The sequence below is a fragment of the Macrobrachium nipponense genome, chromosome 43, assembly GCF_015104395.2.
Source record: "Macrobrachium nipponense isolate FS-2020 chromosome 43, ASM1510439v2, whole genome shotgun sequence".
Taxonomy (NCBI): Eukaryota; Metazoa; Arthropoda; class Malacostraca; order Decapoda; family Palaemonidae; genus Macrobrachium; species Macrobrachium nipponense.
The window spans coordinates 38,620,072-38,641,125 of record NC_061104.1 but is presented as its reverse complement, the minus strand read 5'-3'; the positions used below and the strand labels follow the sequence as shown (position 1 = coordinate 38,641,125).

Here is a 21,054-nt window from a genome sequence, read left to right as displayed (position 1 = left end):
GGGAGAAATGCACCATTCTACACAATGTTTATCACTTGAAAAATATGAGACTGGCATTTTTGTCTGATAACAACGTTGTTTGACACACAGAGAAACAACAGCACTGCCGGTAAATCTACAAGACAGTCAAAGTTGTAATGACTGATGCTAAGGTGTCGCAAGAATTTACTTTATTCGCGGCACAAGCGCAAAAGCAAACCTTTATAAAATGTGCACTACGTTTCAAGTAAATATTTGTTGTATTTGGCGACAAGCTTTCGAAGCTTGTCGCCCATTAAAACAAACTCTCTAATTACGAATATGACTATATCACTTCATTTAGTAACACGAATATTTTTGTCACAACAATGAAAGTTCTCTGTTCACTGGAATGGAACTTGGGAGACAAAATTCAAATGTAAAATGAGATTCCATGAATGGGAATGAAGTGGATTTTTAGGAATAGGGACTGGATTACAGACACTGATATCTAGTGCAATATACGGTTTATTGCAACTTTACCTGATTGAGTCATTGGATTTGACACTCGTTGTAGAATGAGTCGGCAGAAGCGGTCATTGAGGAGACGTATCTTCTTGCTGCCAATAAAGGTAGGCAGGACGCTACTGGAATGGTATGGTTGCACAAGCGTCATGTGACATGGTATGCAACGAGGCTTTATGTGGAACTTCGTCTGGAGTGAGTGTCCAAAATGGAAGAACTCATAGATTTCTTGCTTAACCCAGGGTACTGAGTCTGATGAGTCTCTCTCAGCTCGTTATGTCCAGCTGGGTCTGGAGATACCCACAGAAGTAGGGTATTGTGACAGGGCCTACCGCCTTACTGTGTACTGCTACTGTGCTATTTAAAGCCTCCAGCATTACTGAATTCTGAGGTAAATCTAGGGCTTTTATTTCCCTGTCTGTGGCCGCCATCTTGGATTTCTTCTGATAGGCGGCATCTATCTTCAAAGGAGACCCTCTTAATCCTCGGCTAGCACTGGAAGAGAACAGTATTTCGACAGAAACTGGGTGTCCTCAGTGTCTACCACTAAAGAGGGCGCCGCAAGGGAAAGAAAGGTTGCATATGCAGTCACTAAGTGCGAAAGGCAAGGGTCAGGTCAGATCCTGAATGACCCACCGGTAGATCAGAAGGGGTCGGCCGCCGGAGCGGAGGTGTTAATGGGGTATTGCGACCCTAAGGGAAATGAAACAATAGAAGGTGGGCTGGTGTGAAAATTTATTCCGTTCCCCTTTCCCATGTGTTATGACCAAATGCAGGTGGCCTGAAAGCAGCCCTGGGCAAAACACCTGAATTCAAAATGGAAAACAACCTTCTGCTTTTCCCTTTTACTTTATTCGTAGTTTTATTGGAAAAATCTAAAAAACAGTCGAAAATGCAATTGTCAAGAAGTGATGCATGCAACAATATATATATAATTATATATATATTATAGTATATATATATATATATATATATCTATATATATAGTATATATGTATATGATGTATGTACGTATATATATATATATATATATATATATATATATATATATATACATACTACTATACATATACATACATATACATATATATATATATATATATATATATATATATATATATATATATATATATATATATATATATATGTGTGGATACAATCCACAATGAAGTAAAATCCTCTTGTAGTTTAAAATATATATATTTCTTGTACAGGATTAAAGCTTTCGACCATCAACTGTGGTCTTGTTCACTAAAATGTGATATGTCACCTCAAGGAACTAACAAGCAAGAGCACAAACATTTGAAAAAACAATGTGATATGTCCTTGAGGTGACATATCACATTTTAGTGAACAAGACCACTGTTGATGGTCCGAAAGCTTTAATCCTGTACAAAAGAAAATATATATTTTAAACTACAAGAGGATTTTACTTCATTGTGGATTGTATCCCCATTTACTTTGAGGTACGACATAGTACCTGGCTTCTGCATATATATATATATATATATATATATATATATATATATATATATATATATATATATATATATATATATATATACGTAAATATATATAACATATGTATATTATATATATATATATATATATATTATATTATATATTTGTATATATATATATATATATGTATATATTATATATATATATATATATATATATATATAATATATATATATATATATATATTTCTCGACTTAATCCCAATTTGGGTGTCGACATTTGTCTAGACTTCGGAAAACGAGTTTCAAAATCTCATTCGTTGTGTCGAGTCTTGCGAACACTTCAACGTTAATCAAATGAAATGAATTCTTTATAATAATTTCAATAATTGCATTTTTTTTCTGGACTTCACATAAGCCTTTTCAGTGCTTCAATACTAACCAATTGTGGTCTGCAAAAGGAACGCGACTGCGACACCACCAGAGAGAGAGAGAGAGAGAGAGAGAGAGAGAGAGAGAGAGAGAGAGAGAGAGAGAGAGATACTATCCTAACTCCATTATCATAGATTTTAAAATTTGTATATTTCCTTATGTGCCAGTGTACTGGCCCAATGAGAGAGAGAGAGAGAGAGAGAGAGAGAGAGAGAGAGAGAGAGAGAGAGTCCATTAACATTAATTTAAAAATTTGTATATTTCCTAATTTGTGTCAGCGCACTAGCCCAGAGAGAGAGAAAGGTTGTGGTTGGGAATTTATTATCACTTCAGGAATGAAACGGAATTAACACCTGTCATTTCAACAGAGCTAAAAATAAAACAAAATGAAAACTGCATATGACAGACTAGGAATGACCCTCAGTAATCTTTGTTTAGCAATAAAAGGACCTTTAAGAATAAGAGATAATGCAATACTAACTCTTGAAGAAGAAGAAGAAGAAGAAGAAGAAGAAGAAAAAGGCTAATAAACCAAAGATCACTTAGACTCACCTCAAACATGGCTGGAGCGATCTTGAAAAGCAGGTTCAGCAGGCAAAGGTAAAGAGAGACTGCCCACTGATACCGTCTTTGCAAGCCACTCACTCAGCCTCTTCTATCGCGACAGTTCTCTCTCTCTCTCTCTCTCTCAGCATTCTCCTCCACCTCACACTACTTCTATCCACCCCGTCCTCCTTCCCCTTTGACTCTCTCTCTCTCTCTCTCTCTCAAGTAGTTTCTGGAGCTGGTACTCTAGACCCAGAGAAAACTAAGTATTTTAAATGCGAGTTCTGCTTCTCTCTCTCTCTCTCTACACACACACACACAGACACCATTCTCCCCCACCTCACACTGCTACTAGTCCACTCCCTCCCCCCTTTCTCTCTCTCTCTCTCTCTCTCTCTCTCTCAAGCAGCTTTCTGCTGCTGTTACTAGACTCAGGGACAAACTCGAGTGCTGTAATCATATGTTTTGAATTACGTGTATTGGCACTAAGATCATATGACATTGTACTAGATTTTTCTGAAGCTGGTACTAGACCCAGGGACAAAATCAAGTGCTTTAAATGACCTGTAGTATTGATATCTAAACCGTTGTTTCCCCCCTGTGGTGCTAAGTATCAGAAGAGGGAATCGCATTTCACCTGTGGTTAAAAGAACTAACTCGTTTCCCCTGTGACCTTAAACATTACAATCAAGAGCAGCAAACTGTTATTTGGTCAGGAAAATTCCATCCTTAGTCGGCCTTAAAAACAGTTTTTCGAACGATCATTGTATTAGGCTTATTAATTCCTCCCCGATTTATACCTTAACTCTGACACTCGCCGAGTTGCTAACCAGTAACCACGGAGAAGAAAATTTACTTACACACACACGCACACAGGAACGTTAACAGAGGCACAAGATCAGGCCCTAAGAACCAGACCAGCACTTGCACAGAACCAGTACAAAGAGAGGCATGATTCAGTAGCAAAAGCCCTCCAATGGGGCCTGTGCAAGAAACAAAGAAACACCAGCTAAATTGCAGTGATAAGTGGTACTACACCAACCTGATGGAGTGAAAGAAAACGATCAAGCAAAGATCCTCTAGGACTGTGGTATCAGATCAGATAGGGTGATACAAGCCAATAGACCAGATGCGACATTGATTGACAAAATCAAGAGGAAAGTATCATTCACTGATGTTGCAATACCATGGGACACCAGAGTAGATGAGAAAGAAAGAAAAAATCAATAAGCATCAAGAGCTGAAAATAGAAATGAGAAAGATATGGGATGTGTCAGTGGAAATTGTACCCATAATCATAGGAACACTAGGCACGATCCCCAGATTCCTGATGTAACAATACGTGAATGTTGTGATCTAGTTTTTGTAAGGTAATCAGTGTATTAATATTATTTGGTACTCTAAGTTTGTAAATATCATCTGTTGTTTATGTTTTGGTAAGTCACGTGACCAGTGTCTCATATCCCCGCTCTCCATAATGTTGACTCGTCATCACTGTATAGCTAATTGGTAATTTGTTTAATAAACTAATGTTAAGTGCCCTCAGCTTATAAATATGAACCCGTCGTCACACTTGAAAAGGAACCTGGAAAAACTAGAAGCCAAAGTAGCTCTAGGACTTATGCAGAAGAGTGTGCCACTAGAAACAGAGCATTTAGTGAAAAAAGTGATGGATTCCTAAGGAGGCAGGATGCAACCCGGAACCCTTCAATTTCACGTCAATGGCCTAGGCTTGTTTCATGTGCAAAGGACTCACCTTCTGAATAATCATAATAATAATACGTTTGGAAGTGGAAGAGCTTTGACACTCAGATTAACAACTAAGATCTAATAATAATAATAATAATAATAATAATAGGAGTATGAAATTTAGGCCTAAGGTCAAGCAAGAGCTGGGACCTCTGATGAGGTCTTCATTTAGCGCTGAAAGGGAAATGAAGAGGAAAAAGGTTCTGAAGGTGTAACAGGAGTAAAACCTCAACGCAGTTGCACTTTGAAACAACTTCAGAAGAGGATGGAAAGTAAGGAAGAGAGAATATAAAAAGAGATGCAGTAAAAGGCATGAAAGGGGTTGTAGCTTGGGGCCTCAAGAAGGGACGGTGCAAAGAATAATGCTTACAGTGCCGCGCGTAGAAACAATAAAACCCCAACTTTAGTTCACAATGAGTGAGGAAATTTTAGATGATGCGACGTTTCTCCCTTGAATTCAGCCTGGTTAATTAGTTACTTGTGGTTCTCGTGTTTTTTTATCATCTTCCTCTTGACTTGTTATCTTCACTCGTAGCGAACTGCAGTTGGTTAGGTTTTTTAGTTTAGAGTATTTTTTAAATATACTCGTTCTCCGAATTGTGGTTCTTTTTCGAGTTTCAAAATCCGATACTGATCTGTTATCATAAGTGTTAAGGCCTTTACCAGAATCTCCTGCTACAGATTTGCATTAGATCAAGAGATAAAGATACAGACAGTTTATCTTATCTTCATTCAGTATGCTATCTGTACCTATAATACGCCTTTCACTATTCATTTAAATCACTTGTTCTTCTATATTGTTTTCTACAGCACCATAATTCTTGGTCACATTTGCTATGAACTTATTCCAGTCGTCAAGACATTGAGATTATCCTTTCACTAGTCTCAGCAGCTTCTATTCACCATCCCTAACTACTTTCACTATTCATTGAAACCACTTGTTCTTCTCTATTCTTTTCTCTTCTATGACACAGTAACTCATGGTCAAATATGCTCTGACCTTTGTCTCCTGGTAAATTTACTAGACTCAGTACTTTCTCCTCGCTCTCCCAGGCCATTGCTGTATCGATACACCTGCACACATCGGCCGCCATTCTACCACACCCATGTCTCGGCCCATCTTCATTATCAAACCGGGCACTCTACAGCCTGTAAGTTCAAATACTCATTCATTTCCCTCATAATTCTTTTTTCCATATTACTCTCAACAACTTATCTTTTATACCACACTTCCTCAGTACCCTTACCATCCATTATCTCACTATCAATTCTAGTATGAGTTTCTCCTACTTGATTCCATGTACACACACACACACACACACACACACACACACACACACACACACACACATATATATATATATATATATATATATATATATATATATATATATATATATATATATCAACCAAAGGGAAGGTCTCAGACAGGATACTTAGCGGGAAGGGTGTCAAACAGACGTCTGCTTCATATTCGCTTAGTTTTAATAAAGAGACGTTTCAGGGACCAGCCCAATTTTCAAGCTGAAAATTGCAATATTATAATGAAATTACAATAAAAATATAAAAATACACAATTACAATACAAAGCAAATTAAAAGAACACCAAGGAAACTCAAGTACCATTTCCAGTAGAGGTAGGAAGACGAGTGGCTAAAAAACAAAAACAAAAAGGCAAGTCCGTTGTTGACGCCGCCAGGAGGTGCAGAGGGAGGCAGTTAGGTTGTTCAGTTTCGGAACAATCGTTTTCATAGAGAGCGATTCGAAGACCGCTGGCTGCTGAGGAGAAGATGCTTTGTGAGTCTTTCATTGACCACATTCAATATTACTTTTGCATCTCTTTGCATAGTCATGGGTGCTGGAAAATTCAAATGATAATTTAACTCCAGTACGAAAACTCGCCCCATTATGGCAATCTACTTCGGCCTTAAGAAGTCTTCTTGAGGCTCCGATATATTTTCCTAGATCACATCCAGGAAAAGTATATAAATAGACAATGTTGGATGCCACAAGAGGGTACTACTTGTCTTTATATTAAAAAAGTAGATACAACAGCCACCAGCGGGTTTTAGATCAGCTGACATTTTATGGCCGGACGCATGAGGGAAAAATGGAGCTCCCGGTATAGAAAGGCATCCTAGGTACAGTCGGGATAGTATTGCTATGTGAAAACTTCACAGACATTTGAGAAGGGATTTAAAAAACAAACTACTGGGATAACAATTGCCAGTAAAATATTACTTTAAAAAGGTGACCTCATTGTGGGACCCAGACCATTCAGAGAGAAGAAAAGGGAAAAAGCTCTTCTGTGGAAAAGCGTAAAAAGAAAGTTTATCTTAAAATTGAAATAACAAAAGCTATGAAAATGTGTACCCAAACCTGTGAATGTCTTCATCCTGAATCGTTTTATAAAACCTTGAATTATTACAAGACACTTCTGCATTCAAATAAGCAAGTTTGTTATCTTTCTCGTAATCAATTGTAAATTTTATGTTCGGATGGGCCAGATTAGCACACTGTAAAGACAAATAATCTTTAAACTTATCTTGCTATGATTAAGATTATTAATGTGTAAAAATAAAGCATTCGACATCTGACCTGTTCTCACACTGCGTACATCTGTGTTGCTTAATTCTTGTCTGTAATCCCTTCCCAGATTGTCCTATACAAAAACACTTGCAGTTCGTCGCAAGGAACCCCGTAGATGCACCACTGAAAAACTCTTGCAGAATTCCTTATGAGTATGTTTTTCTATGTATTTGAAAATTGAAAGACAACAATATCAAAATTCTTGCAAAAACTTGGAACCTTGCAGGAGATCACTATATCATGGTCAAATAAGTACACTTTGAATGTTAAGACACTCTGGTAGTTACCAAATACGAAGTTTTTTGAGCGTTTTGCAAAGCACATTCTACAAAATATCTGGGGTATTTTAACTTTTTTGAGATGTTAAAAATATTTTCAAACTCTTCCTGAAGAAATACTGGGCTGCAGACACGTTAAGCTCTTAAAAACATGGAAGAAAAAGCAGCCTTCTTAACTTGATTGCTATGATTAGGATAACAGAGGATGTATGATTTAAAATTTGTGGGTTTCCTATACACTGAATATATTCAAAGCCATTTAGAGTGCGGTGAACATTTGCACCTAAAAATGAGAGACAACCATCACGTTCTTCATAACTAGAAAGTCTAGCATTAATAGAAGGTACCAAATTGTTCAGTTTGAAAAGAAATCCATTCACATTCTCGGTTAGAGGCCATAAGCAAAAAATGTCATCTATATACCTAAACCACTGAACACCATATGGAAAACATTAGGCCAAAATTTTATTTCAAACAAGTTGTGTCCGACCTCCAGCTTACTCTGGACGCGTGCAAGATTTTCCCCTCATGCATAAGTTGTAAACACTATATGATGAATTTTAACATAAATTAAAATGTGCTGAAATCTACGGCCAAATAGAGCCTAGTTTCACCAACAAAAATTAAAGTAAATATGTTTTATTTTATATCAGAAATAATTTTTCTGTGCTGTTTAACATCTTGTTCTTCCTAAATCATGAAGAACAAGAACAACAAAGTAGTTTGTAGGCTTACTCCCCTAGTCAGAGCAAATCCTATGTATAAATTATTCAAAACAGGCGTAAGAGTGAGGAGGTAAAAGTTGCTTTATATTGTAACAATATAGTAACTCGTAGAATTGTTATTGAATCTAGCTTGATTAAATATCACGATGACTTACTGAATGTAAGCCAGGATATGTACAAACTGGAGTCAGCATTTGTTCTTAAAGAAATTTGTAAGACTGTTTCTTCTTAATCACCTGTTGAGCTGCTTTGTACCTGCTGTATTGTTTGGAACCTGACTTTGAATGGTTTGTGTTTTCATTCTTTTCAGCGTTTGTGTTTACTTTGGTAGATGTTCTCGGTGATTTTAGCAATGTACACACACGCAAATTAAAACTGGCCGTTTCATAATTTTTCGTTCACCTTCTGACGCACGATTCATGCCTTATTAATCTATTTTCCTTTTCTAAAATGGAGGAAATCTTATGTAATGACGTTTAAAAACAGTCACCTGAGATCTTTAGAACGTCATGTTATATTATTGCGTAAAACTCTTTTCCGTGTAGCAAAATTGACTTGAACGAAACGAAGTGATAAAAAACGTCATGTCGCAACCACTGACATACATAACTAAGTGAATGAGAGACACCTGCCACTAAATGAATTCACAGCATCTGTGCACCTGGTCCCCAGCTCAGTCACTTGCGACGTTTCTGATTCGCTGTTGATCAGCCAACCACAGGGCTGGAAAGTTGCAAACTCGTCAGTCTCTCTGAAACCGTCATACAGTGAGCATCTACGCTCCTAATTTCATCACTAAATATCGTCAAGCCAATGATTTAATGATGTTAATGATATACGAATTATGTAGTACTTCAGTAAACTTAATGCTAAAATGTGTATAGTAAGATAAAAATGAAATTTTAAGATAAAATATATTCTTTCATTCCTTTCATGGCATCGCAGTGCATTCATCATTTATCGCCTTGCGTTTCTTACGGTAGCGTATCTAATACCTCATGGATGACGATGATACCAAAGAGTTGTAGGTAGGGCTCTCAATATAAAAATAACAAGAAAAAGATTAAGAATATTAAATTTCCCTTACCGACAACGGTAACGGCTTACGATGTTCCGAGGTTACAACGCTTTTCAATTATATCAATCAGAAATATGACTCCAAAAATGCAAAATAGTCAGTATTGAAGGTTTTTTTTGATTAAAAATGCAATAAGAATGCAGTTTACATAGTTTTTAATGTACCCAAACATTTAAAGTAAGGTTTTCTTAGGATTTTTGATGATGTTCCGGCTTATGACGATTTTCGGCTTACAATGCATCTCAAGAACGGAACCCCCACGTCGTAACCTGGGACTACCTGTGTGTATATATATATATATATATTTATATATATATATATATATATATATATATATATATATATATATATATATATATATACACATATATACAGTAGAACCTTAGTTTTCGTACATAATCTGTTCCAGAACCTACCATGAAAACCGAAATATACAAAAATGAAAACAATATTTCCCATAAGGAATAATGCAAATACAATTAATGCGTTCCAGTCCCGCAAAAATATTAACAAAAATACATTTTATAATGAATAAACACAGTTTTACATACAGAAAACAATGAGATATAAATAAAAATTACTAATGAAATGAATAAATTAACATTTAACATCACTCTTACCATAATGGAAAAGACTTGTTAGCATATGGAATACAGAGAGGAGGGGAGAGGGAGGAGGATAGGTTATTATTTGGAAGGGAAATCTCCCTCCAGAAGGACTTCAGGTATCAAGGACCTATCTGTGATTACTTCTCTTCGTTTTTTATTGGCACCATCTGAGGTTACTTCTTCTATTAGTCTTATACTGGCCCTAGGACCAGCTGAAGAGTTACTGGACTCCTGTTCAGAGACATTTGTTTCTGGCATTTCTTTAAAATTTGCTTAAAGTTAAAAACAACATTGTCATTAAACATGTTGGAGACATGAATTACAACTTCTTTGTTGGGATGACAATCCTCCACAACATCTTTTACATCATTCAACTTTGCAAACATGTCCTTAATTGCTGAAATAGGCATAGTATGTATGCCCACTCATTTTCTGAATTTTTCAAACCAGCTTCTGCTGCCCTTAAATTTGCTAACAGCAGTGCTTGTAGGAAATTTCTCATTGAAATCGGCATGCAACTTCCTTTAACACTTTGCTATGAGTTCTTTCTTAAATTCTATAGCGATTCTCTCCTTTTTTACACAAGGGCTAGCACTTGGAACTTTCTTTGGTCCACCCATGATGGCTTATTCAGCAGTTGCACTCGAATAAAAAAGCACAAAAACAACGAACATAAAAGCAGAATGAGTCACAAAAGAAGATGGGATGATTTGTTCGGGTGCTTGATAAGGTGCGCAGTCATGCGCTGTGCCCTGGATGGAGCATTTCCAAGGGTAAGAAAACCGAGGAAATGTATGATAACCGAGACAAAATTTCGTAAAAAAAAGTCTACGAAAACCAAAACATACGAAAAGAGAGGTGTACGATAACCGCAGTTTGACTGTGTGTGTATATATATATATTATATATATAATATATATATATATATATATATATATATATATATATATATATATATATATATATATATATATATATATATATATATATACTGTATATATATATATATTATATAATATATATATATACTATATATATATATATATATATATATATATATATATATATATATATATATATATATATATATATATATATATATATATATATATATATATATATATATATACACTATTATTGTAATAAGGGTCCCCCTTCCATGCCGTCTCAGCTTACAATTTTTATTCATAACTTTCCATTCACAACAAAATACAGGCAACTTGCTCCTCTCCATTCCCACTGCCTTCAAAGAACTAATCCTATAATACCCTCTGTTTGCCTGACTGCTTGTTTACCTGGTTTTGCAAACGATACAGATGACAAAGTCTGTCTGGGAGAGGGTTTAGATAGCGGCTATATTGAACTCAGAGCAAAATGATCCGCCTACCCGAGATGTGCCGTCTCCGCCCAGACGTAGGGAAACTTTCACTGGGGTGTTAAATAGGCTCGATGTGACACAGATGGCTTTAAGAACGCTTTAAGGGATCACCTTGGCTCCTTGCCTACCCTGAACCGTGTCCTCTCTTGGCGAAAGTGGCTGTCAATTTCCCCACGTTGCTGTGTCGTGCCCCTAGAGTATCCCTTACCCCATTGGCGTCTCCCTAAAGAAAAGTTAAGTACATCTTAGTTTTACCAGACCACAGAGCTGATTACAGCTCTCCTAGGGCTGGCCCGAAGGATTAGATATTTTTTCGTGGCTAGAAAACAATGGTTACTTAGCAACCGGACCTACAGCTTATTGTGGGATCCGAACCACATTACAACGAGAAATGAATTTCTATCACCAGAAATAAATCTCTCTAGTTCCGCGTTGGCCGAGCCGAGAATCGAACTTCGGACTACCGGATTGATAGCCGAGTGCAAATTCCACTAGGCCAACGGGGAAGTATCTCCCTAAGGAAGACACCTAGAATCTCCTGCAGAAGGTAACATGCAATTCCAGTTTATTAGCAGTCAGAAGCCTCATAGCTTCAACTTATTTTCCTTTTCCCATTTCTAGAGTGAAGCCTGTGTTAATTTAATATCCATACAGTGTTTTGGCTTCAGCCCATGTTCATGTTATTTGTGAGGTTGAGGCCCAGGTGCTCTTCATACATATTTTTCTCAAGTGTTTTATTTTCACCCCTGAATTGATTTTGCACACTGTGGTTTAAGGTTGTGGTACGATTTCACACCTTGTGAATTTCGTATCCTGTTTAGTGAATACAGGTGTAACCTATAATTGGATAAGATATAGTGTGGTGGTTAACACGCCATCACAAACTGGCGACCGTGGCAGGATTTTTCGTGCCTGTGTGTATTCACTTGTGTGCAAAATTAATTTTAGGGGTTTGTTTTTGGCAACATTTTTACACCTCTTCGTGAGTTAGGTTTTTTTGAAAGTATTCCTTTTTGTGATTTTTGGTCATAATGGAGGTGGCTAATATAATTGAACTTTTGAGTGGAGAGGGGTGGCAAGCAAGGCTCGCAGAGTTAAATAGGCCTGAGTTGGAGCAGGTGGCTCTACATTTAGAGATAGAATTTGATGCCTCGTAAAGAAAGGATTATTATTGTTACAAATTTATGAGTGTGTCAAAAATGTAAAACCAGATGGTGATCAGGAGGTTAAGCAGGAGCTAACTGCAGAAGTGTTGAACAAACAAATTGAATTGAAAATGTTGGAATTTAATATGGAAAAGTTTAAGGCGGAGGAGAGAGAAAAGGAAAGACAGCATGAAATGCTATGAAGGGTTTGGAACCCCCTTCTCCTTCTTCTCCCAATAGATCCTCGTAACGCCTGTTATTAGATTTGGTACAGGCTTTAAAATTTGTGCCTACTTTTCAGGAATGTAATGTCGCTGAGTTTTTTGTATCCTTTGAAAGGATAGCTGCTAGTTGCAATGGCCACGGGAATATGGACCACCCTTATCCAAAGCAAAGTTAGTTATAGGTAGGGCCCAGAGAGTTTATGTGAACCTTGGACGACAATCTTTATCCTCGGACTATGAAAATGTGAAAGCCATAGTTTTAAAGGCTTATGAACTGGTGCCGGAGGCTTATCGCCAGCAGTTTAGAAATTTACAAAAAGGTAATGAACAAACATTTGTAGAGTTTGCTAGGGGGGAAAAAGGGGGAAAAAACAGTATGCAGAGGACTGGTTCAAATCCAAACGAAGTGGGATGATTATGACAAGTTGAAGAGTTATTGTTAGTAGAAGAATTTAAGCGGTGTGTACCAGATAAACTAAAAGTACATTTAGAGGAACTGAAAATAGAGACGTTACAGGAGGTTGCCATTGCAAGTGACGAATATTATTTGTCACATAAAAAAATTGAGTTTAGGGGTGATTAATCACGCGAAGTCTGGCTGGTATTAGAACGGGCGGAGCGGTAATAATAATAATAATAATAGTAATGCTTGTGGTAGGCCTAATTTTGTTAATAGGAGTCAACCAGGATGGCAGAATAATGATAATAATTTTTCTCCAATAAAATAATCGCTTTTCTCCCAATAATAATCGCTTTTCTCCTAATAGTGGTAACAGGGGGTATAATGTTTATAATCCGGAAAAGTTGAGAGGCATGACATGCTTCTTTTGTAAAATAAAAAAAGGGCCATGTAAAAAGTCAGTGTTTTGCCTTCAGAAGTCCCTGCAAGCTAATGGTAGACCAGTTATGGGCATTGAAAAGAGAGAGAGCGATCCCGTCCAAACGAGAACGGCTGAACAATGACTATCCAATTGCTTTAACAGGTATTTGTCCCATGGTAGTGTCTCGTCTGTGATTCATCCAAAGTTAAAGAGGTTCGTATTTTGCGAGACACTGGTGCCGCTCGGTCGTTGATTTTACGAGAAGCATTACCTAGCGATTTTGTCCATGACTATGAAGAGTTTGTGTTGTTGTCTGGTTTTCCAGATTCGGTCGAGTCCTATCCGATCGGTAATTTCCATTTAAAATGTCCTTCCTTTTCAGGAATATTGAAAATTGGCCATTGTGAATAAGTTTCCGTTAAGGACGTGGATGTAGTGGTAGGAAATGATGTGGCTTATAAAAATAAACATAATCCAATTTTGATAAATAATGAAATTGCAGTAGTTACTAGTTCTTTAGAGCTAGTGTTGTTGACGCTGCAGAGTCAGCAACAGATGTAGATTTGAGTAGTTTAGAACGTAGTGATAGCGTAGTGTAGGCGATATTGGGATTGTTTGAAGGACAAATTGAATTGGACTACTGAAGAGCTTATTAAAGCTCAGAAAAGGGATTTTCGGGATCTCCCCATTGAGTCAGGTGAGGTGTCTGATGTAACTGTTCCAAGATTTAAGATAATTAATAATATTTTATATAGGTTGAGTAGGCTATGGAGGCTGATAATATTGATCATGAAATTTTGAAACAGATAATGGTACCATTTTGTTTACAGGAATGAGTTAATATCATTAGCACATGACAGTGGTTTGGCTGGTCATTTTGCATTCATAAGGACTTCGGGGAAGTTGCTTATGAATTATTATTGGCCCAAGTTGAAGGCAGACGTAAAGAAGTTTGTCAATAGTTGTGACGTTTGTCAGAAGGTGGGTAAGCCCAATCAGTCTATACCAAAAGCACCTCTATGTCCTATCCCCCTTGTTTCTGAACCTTTTAAAGAGGTAATTATTGATGTTGTTGGACCATTGGCCCAAGACACGTAGTGGTAATGAATATATTTTTACTATTATGGATAAAATGTCTCGATATCCTGAGGCAATACCACTACGTACATAAAAAGTGTTAAGATTGTAGATGTATTAATTGATTTCTTCACCAGGTTTGGGATGCCTAAGATAATTCAATCAGACTGTGGTACTAATTTCGTCAGCAAGTATTTTAAAGAGAAAATGGCAGAGTTAGGTATTAAACATGTGACTTCATCTCCTTATCATCCTGAAAGTCAGGGTGCTCTGGAGAGGTTTCATCAAACCATGAAATCGATGATTAGGAAATATAGTTTAAGTCACGGTTCTGAGTGGGATAAAGAATTACCATATCTCTTGTTTGCTTTTCGGTCGGCTCCAAGTCAATCATTAGGTTTGTCTCCTTTCAATTTGGTTTTCGGACATTGTGTTCGTGGTCCTCTTGATGTCGTAAGAGAGTCATGGGAAGGTGCATTCCTGATATTAATTTGTTGGATTACATGACTAATTTGGGTGATAAAATGATGAAGGCTTGGGAATTTGCTCGTGAAAATATGTTGTGTAGTCAAAGAAGAATGAAGTACTTTTTTGACAGGAAAACCAAGACTCGTAACTTCGCTGAAGGCGACAAGGTGTTGGTGTTGTTACCTTTTCCCGGTATCCATTTAAAAGCTTCATTTTCAGGTCCTTGGAAAATTTTGAAAAAAAATTAGTGATGTTAATTATTTAGTAGAGACTCCTGAGAGAAGGAAACCTTTTCAGCTTTGTCATATAAATATGTTGAAGGCATATATGGAACGGGAGAAAGGTATTCCTGTGGCAACAATTGGAGAGATTATTACATGTAATAAACCTTTGTTCCTTTTCAGAGGAAGAACGTAATGAGAATAAATATGGTAATGATGGTAACTGGCCATCAGGTAATATGACTTCTTTAGAAAATTTTGATAGTTCAATTTCTCATTTGTGTTATGAGAAACGTAGGTCTCTGAAGAAGTTGGTGTGTGATTATAACAATTGTTTTCAGATGTCCCAGGAAGGACATCAGTCCTTGAACATGATGTGGACGTAGGGTAATGCCACGCCTGTGAAACAATCTCCTTACAGGTTAAATCCTTTCAAGAGTGAAGTTGTTGCTAAGGAGGTTGATTATATGTTAAAACACGGTCTAATTGAGCATAGTCAAAGTCCTTGGTCATCTCCTGTTGTATTGGTAAAGAAACCCGATGGAGATTTTAGGTTATGCATTGACTATAGAAGGATTAATGAGTTGACTAAATCTGATTGTTATCCATTACCACGTATTGAAGATTGCATTGATCGGATGGGTAAATCATAAATAAATTATAAGTAAAATTTGATTTATTAAAAGGGTATTGGGCTAAGTTTCCTTTTGTCGAAACGAGCAAAGGGCCTTTGTCAGCCTTCGTAACACCTCAAGGGTTGTTTCAATGTCGTGTGATGCCGTTGGTATGAAAAATGCCGCCGCCACTTTTCAAAGGTTAATGAATACGTTCCAAACCCTTCATAGCAATTTCATGCTGTCTTTCTTTTCTCTCTCCTCCGCCTTAAACTTTTCCATATTAAATTCCAACATTTTCAATTCAATTTGTTTGTTCAACACTTCTGCAGTTAGCTCCTGCTTAACCTCCTGATCACCATCTGGTTTTACATTTTTGACACACTCATAAAATTGTAACAATAATAATCCTTTCTTTACAGAGGCATCAAATTCTATCTCTAAATGTAGAGCCACCTGCTCCAACTCAGGCCTATTTAACTCTGCGAGCCTTGCTTGCCACCCTCTCCACTCAAAAAGTTCAATTATATTAGCCACCTCCATTATGACCAAAAATCACAAAAAGAAATACTTTCAAAAAAACCTAACTCACGAAGAGGTGTAAAAATGTTGCCAAAAACAAAACCCCTAAAATTAATTTTGCACACAAGTGAATACACACAGGCACGAAAAATCCTGCCACGGTCGCCAGTTTGTGTTGATGGCGTGTTAACCACCACACTATATACTTATCCAATTATAGGTTACACCTGTATTCACTAAACAGGATACGAAATTCACAAGGTGTGAAATCGTACCACAACCTTAAACCACAGTGTGCAAAATCAATTCAGGGTGAAAATAAAACACTTGAGAAAAATACTTAAATTTAATACATAACTCTTAGGCAGAAATCACACCTGAACCTCTATAATACAAAAATATATGAATAACAAGCACACTTAAATAGTCACTAAACAAATCCCAAATACTCAACTAATAACAGAAACCCAACACAAATCAACATAAAAAGGAGGGTGGGGGTCCAGAAAGGAGGAGAAAGACAAAAAAGACAGAATAACCTAACAAATACACGCTAATATTCCTAACAACTTCTCCGTATGTTTAAAAGTTCTCCCCTTTCAAGGCAAGGTACGACTCCACGTCTGGAGGACAAATCAAGGTGATTATCAGCGCTGAATCCAGAAATGTTAACAGGTGGCTGGCAAGTATCAAACTGTCCACTGAATACGACAGCAGAGAAACATTTGCTGAGAGCTTATCAAATGTAAATAATTTACCTTGGGACAGAGAGGTCCCCTTGGCTTTATAACTGAACCAAAGGCGTTAAGGATAAATCCTGAAGCTGCAGACTGGGAGATCCAAAAAGTAAGTAGGGGGTGAATAATCTCCAGTCCAAGTACATATGCAGAGGCCAATAATCAGTACCAACGGACAATCCAAACAGCGCCCAAGCTAAGGTCCAGGAAACAACTGGGTCATATCACCACCGAAGACTTTCATCTCCCCACTGGTCAGCAAGAGCCGGGGGGTTTGGCGGGGAGAAGGCCACTCCCAGAGAAATCACCAAATATGGAATTTGAAAAAGAGGATTAGTAAAAACATACAACAAGCCAAACACCGGAGAGGAGAAAACTAGCAATTACCATTCTTTACTAATTAACAGTTAAAAAAAATCTAATACATTATTAAAAATAATTAATACATCATTCACCTATCATTAACTGGCAACAAGATGACAATATATATATATATATATATATATATATATATAAAATATATATATTGATGCATATATATATATATATATATATAGATATATATATATATATATATATACATATATATATATATATATATATATATATATATATATATATATATATATATATATATATATATATATAATATATATCACGAAGGAAGTAGTAGAGAAAGGCATCCTCGTCTTTCAACAGTTTATTTCAATACCGACGTTTCGCGACGAATTCCAAGTCGCATTTTCAAGGCTTAAATTATATAAAATTTGCGAACATTAATACTCAATTTAATTTAATTTATATTAAGAATGTAAAGGCAACAGCTCTCAATAAAGTAAAAAGTTAAAAGTTAAATTTTAACAGAACTTTCAAAGCCAAACAAATTACAGGTACAGGACTTCACTAAATCTTAGAAACACCTACCTATACAAAAGAAAGAGTAAGACTAACAAAAATAAGTAAAAACAGAGTGAGGCAAACCAGCTGGCCAAACTACGCTATGAACAATTTAAAAGAGGACGTTGGGTGTTAGTCTTACTCTTTCTTTTGTGTAGGTAGGTGTTTCTAAGATGTTAGTGAAGTACTGAACCTGTAATTTGTTTGGCTTTGAAAGTGCTGTTGAATTTTAACTTTTTACTTTTACTTTATTGAGAGCTTTTGCAATTACATTTTTAATATAAATTAAATCAAATTGAGTATTATTGTTTGCAAATTTTATATATTTTAAGCCTTGAAAATGAGACTTGGAATTCGTCGCGAAACGTCGGCTTTGAAATAAACTGTTGAAAGATGAGGATGCCTTTCCTTACTACTTCCTTCGTGATATATCTTCTTTGAGCTCCAGGTCCGGCCCTTATGTGTGTGTGTATATATATATATATATATATATATATATATATATATATAATATATATATACATACATCTGGGGGAACTGGCTCTACTCTAAAAATGCCCTTTTTGGAAACTACAACTGACGAAGGGTGGCCCAGCACTAGTGACAGAAAATGAAAAGTAAGTACCTTAAAAGAATCTCCAAAATTTATTTTCAAAAAAGGATTGAAGGTATACGTAATATGTCCGCTTACAAGTGTAATTCTATAAGGTAATCAGAAGAATAAAATGTACAGGAGCTCTCACTGGCTCTGTGAAACTGAATCACTACTGAATATTATGTACGATATCAAGAGCAAAAGTGCCGCTGGGTTGCAAGCAAAAAACACTAAATCTAGTGGGTAAACATGGTGCATGGAGACATGGATCGAACTCTTAATAATAATAGTAAACACAACACACTAGGTGGAGCACTGTAGGCAAGGATTGCTCCCACTGGAATCTCAGGAATAGTATCCCAAGAATGGCACTGGCAGTATATGTTGAGTGGCGCTGTTTGAACTACAGAAGACGGCACACTACAGGGGGAAGTCTACACGAATCTGCAAAACAGGTAACTCTGCAACACAGATACTAACAGCGGATAAGCTTGCACGACTGATCAAAGTTAAATTAAAATTAGGCAAAACACGAGACATATCAAATATGAAATGAAAAGTTAATACAACGAAATTACTGTTAGCATGATCAACACAGACCCAATTGCACAGTCAAAAATCACGATAGTCTCTGATGGAGACGGGATAATAGGACTATGGGAATAGGAGAATAGTTTATAACAAGGAACGAGTGTAAGGAATAGTAGGTGAAGGCCGACAAAGCAACTTCCAGTTCAATTACCTTTGCCCGTGGATGAGACGTTAGATTTGAGCCAGGGCGTCAGCAGAAGGACTTTGTCGCTTGCAGTTCTTCACCAGGGAACGCTTCTCCTCAGGCAGCGTTCAGGTGCTTCAAAGGTGACAGCCTCCAAAGTGGGAAGTCTACTACAGCTTCAACATTTGCTATTTTGGGAGCAATTTTACCCAAACCCACCTCATGACCAAGATAGACAACCTTTGCCTAAGCGAAATCGCTCTTCTTGAGATTCACAACAAGACCAGCCTTCGTTAGGCGAGTCTCACATTCATTACTACATACAATCAAATCGTCAATATAGACTAAGCAGCCTTCCAAATCCTGTGTGATACAGTTCATCAGCCTTTGGAAGGTGGCAGCCGCAGTCTCCATCCCAAAGGGCATGACTTTGTATTCATATAGTCCGTCACCAGTTACAAAAGCTGAAATCCGTTTTGCCCGGGGCGAAAGACCAACTTGCCAATAACCCTTTAATAGGTCGAGTTTCGTAATTAACTTGGCCGATCCAACTCTGTCTATGCAGTCCTCTACCCTTGGCAAGGGAAAGGAATCCGTTTTCATGACCGCATTAATTTTTCTGTAATCAAACCAGAGGCGGTGTTGACCTCCTTTCTTGACCAACACAACTGGAGAACTCCAGGGACTGCAACTAGATTCAATCAAATCAAGCTCAAGTATGTATTTAATTTTCTCTTTAACAATATTCCTCTTTATAGGATTAAGCCTATACGGACATTGTTTAATAGGCTTATGGTCCCCAATGTCCACGTCGTGTCCCAGACTGGTTGTTCTACACAGTGCTTCCTGACATAAATCCCTGTAATTGTTAATTAAGTTAATTAAAGACCCTGTTTTCTCAGAGTCCAAATGCTGAAATTTAATAGAAATATTAAACAAAATATCAATATTCCTGGACAAAGCATCGGGATTAATGGACTTTTTTCATTAACAATTGGATTTACTTCTACCTCTACATTATCTACTAAAGAAATTGGATCTACCTCTACTGAATCTACCTGTTCTACTTTCCTGCTCATAAACTGCCTCAACAGGTTACCAAGACATATCTGAGATTTTCGTCTTTCATTAGGTGTCTTAATCAGACAATTCAAGTAATTCACTTTTTTCAGAACCCTCCATGGTCCAGACAACTGTGCTTTTAGACAGTTTAGAGGATTACCTGGAATGGGTAATAACACTAGCTCACGATCCCCAGGTTTAAATAGGCGAATCTTGGTCCCCACATCATAATTAGTTTTCATTACAGTATATGTATATATATATATATATATATATATTATATAATATATAATATATAATATATATATATCCCCAAAAAACTCATAAATTGTCTGTTATATAATGATGCTGACTGGATTGAACTGATTACTGGTTGTCCGTGGACTTACGCAAATTCATTCTTAAATTTCACGGTTGGGATATGATTCGAAGATTTGAGGTAAAAGGGTTGATGTGAAAAATGTGGAGTTAGCATTGTGGGTAGAGGTAGAGGTAGAGGGGGGGAGGGGTGGTTGGGGTGGGGCTGTCGTTCTCCCTACTTAACCAGATGGTGATATTACGGGTGTTCTGGTTGCTTGCGACCGTTTTTGTTATTGCTTTGTATTAGCGAGAACATTTTCCCAGGTGTCA

The 21,054-nt window shown here is 36.9% G+C and overlaps 1 protein-coding gene across 2 annotated transcripts in view; it reads right to left on the bottom strand.

The window, feature by feature from the left end:
- The window catches only part of LOC135213667 (solute carrier family 23 member 2-like), a 92,914-nt gene that overhangs the window by 50,853 nt on the left and 21,007 nt on the right, over positions 1 to 21,054 (bottom strand). Inside the window, exon 1 of one of the 2 annotated variants that reach the window (XM_064247729.1) lies at positions 2,928 to 3,081. The exons of the other annotated variant lie outside the window; for it this stretch is intronic. Coding sequence (XP_064103799.1) covers positions 2,928 to 2,936 — 9 coding nt within the window. The 5' untranslated portion in view covers positions 2,937 to 3,081. Of the gene's footprint in view, positions 1 to 2,927; positions 3,082 to 21,054 lie in introns of those variants that run through there. 2 annotated transcript variants of the gene reach the window in all.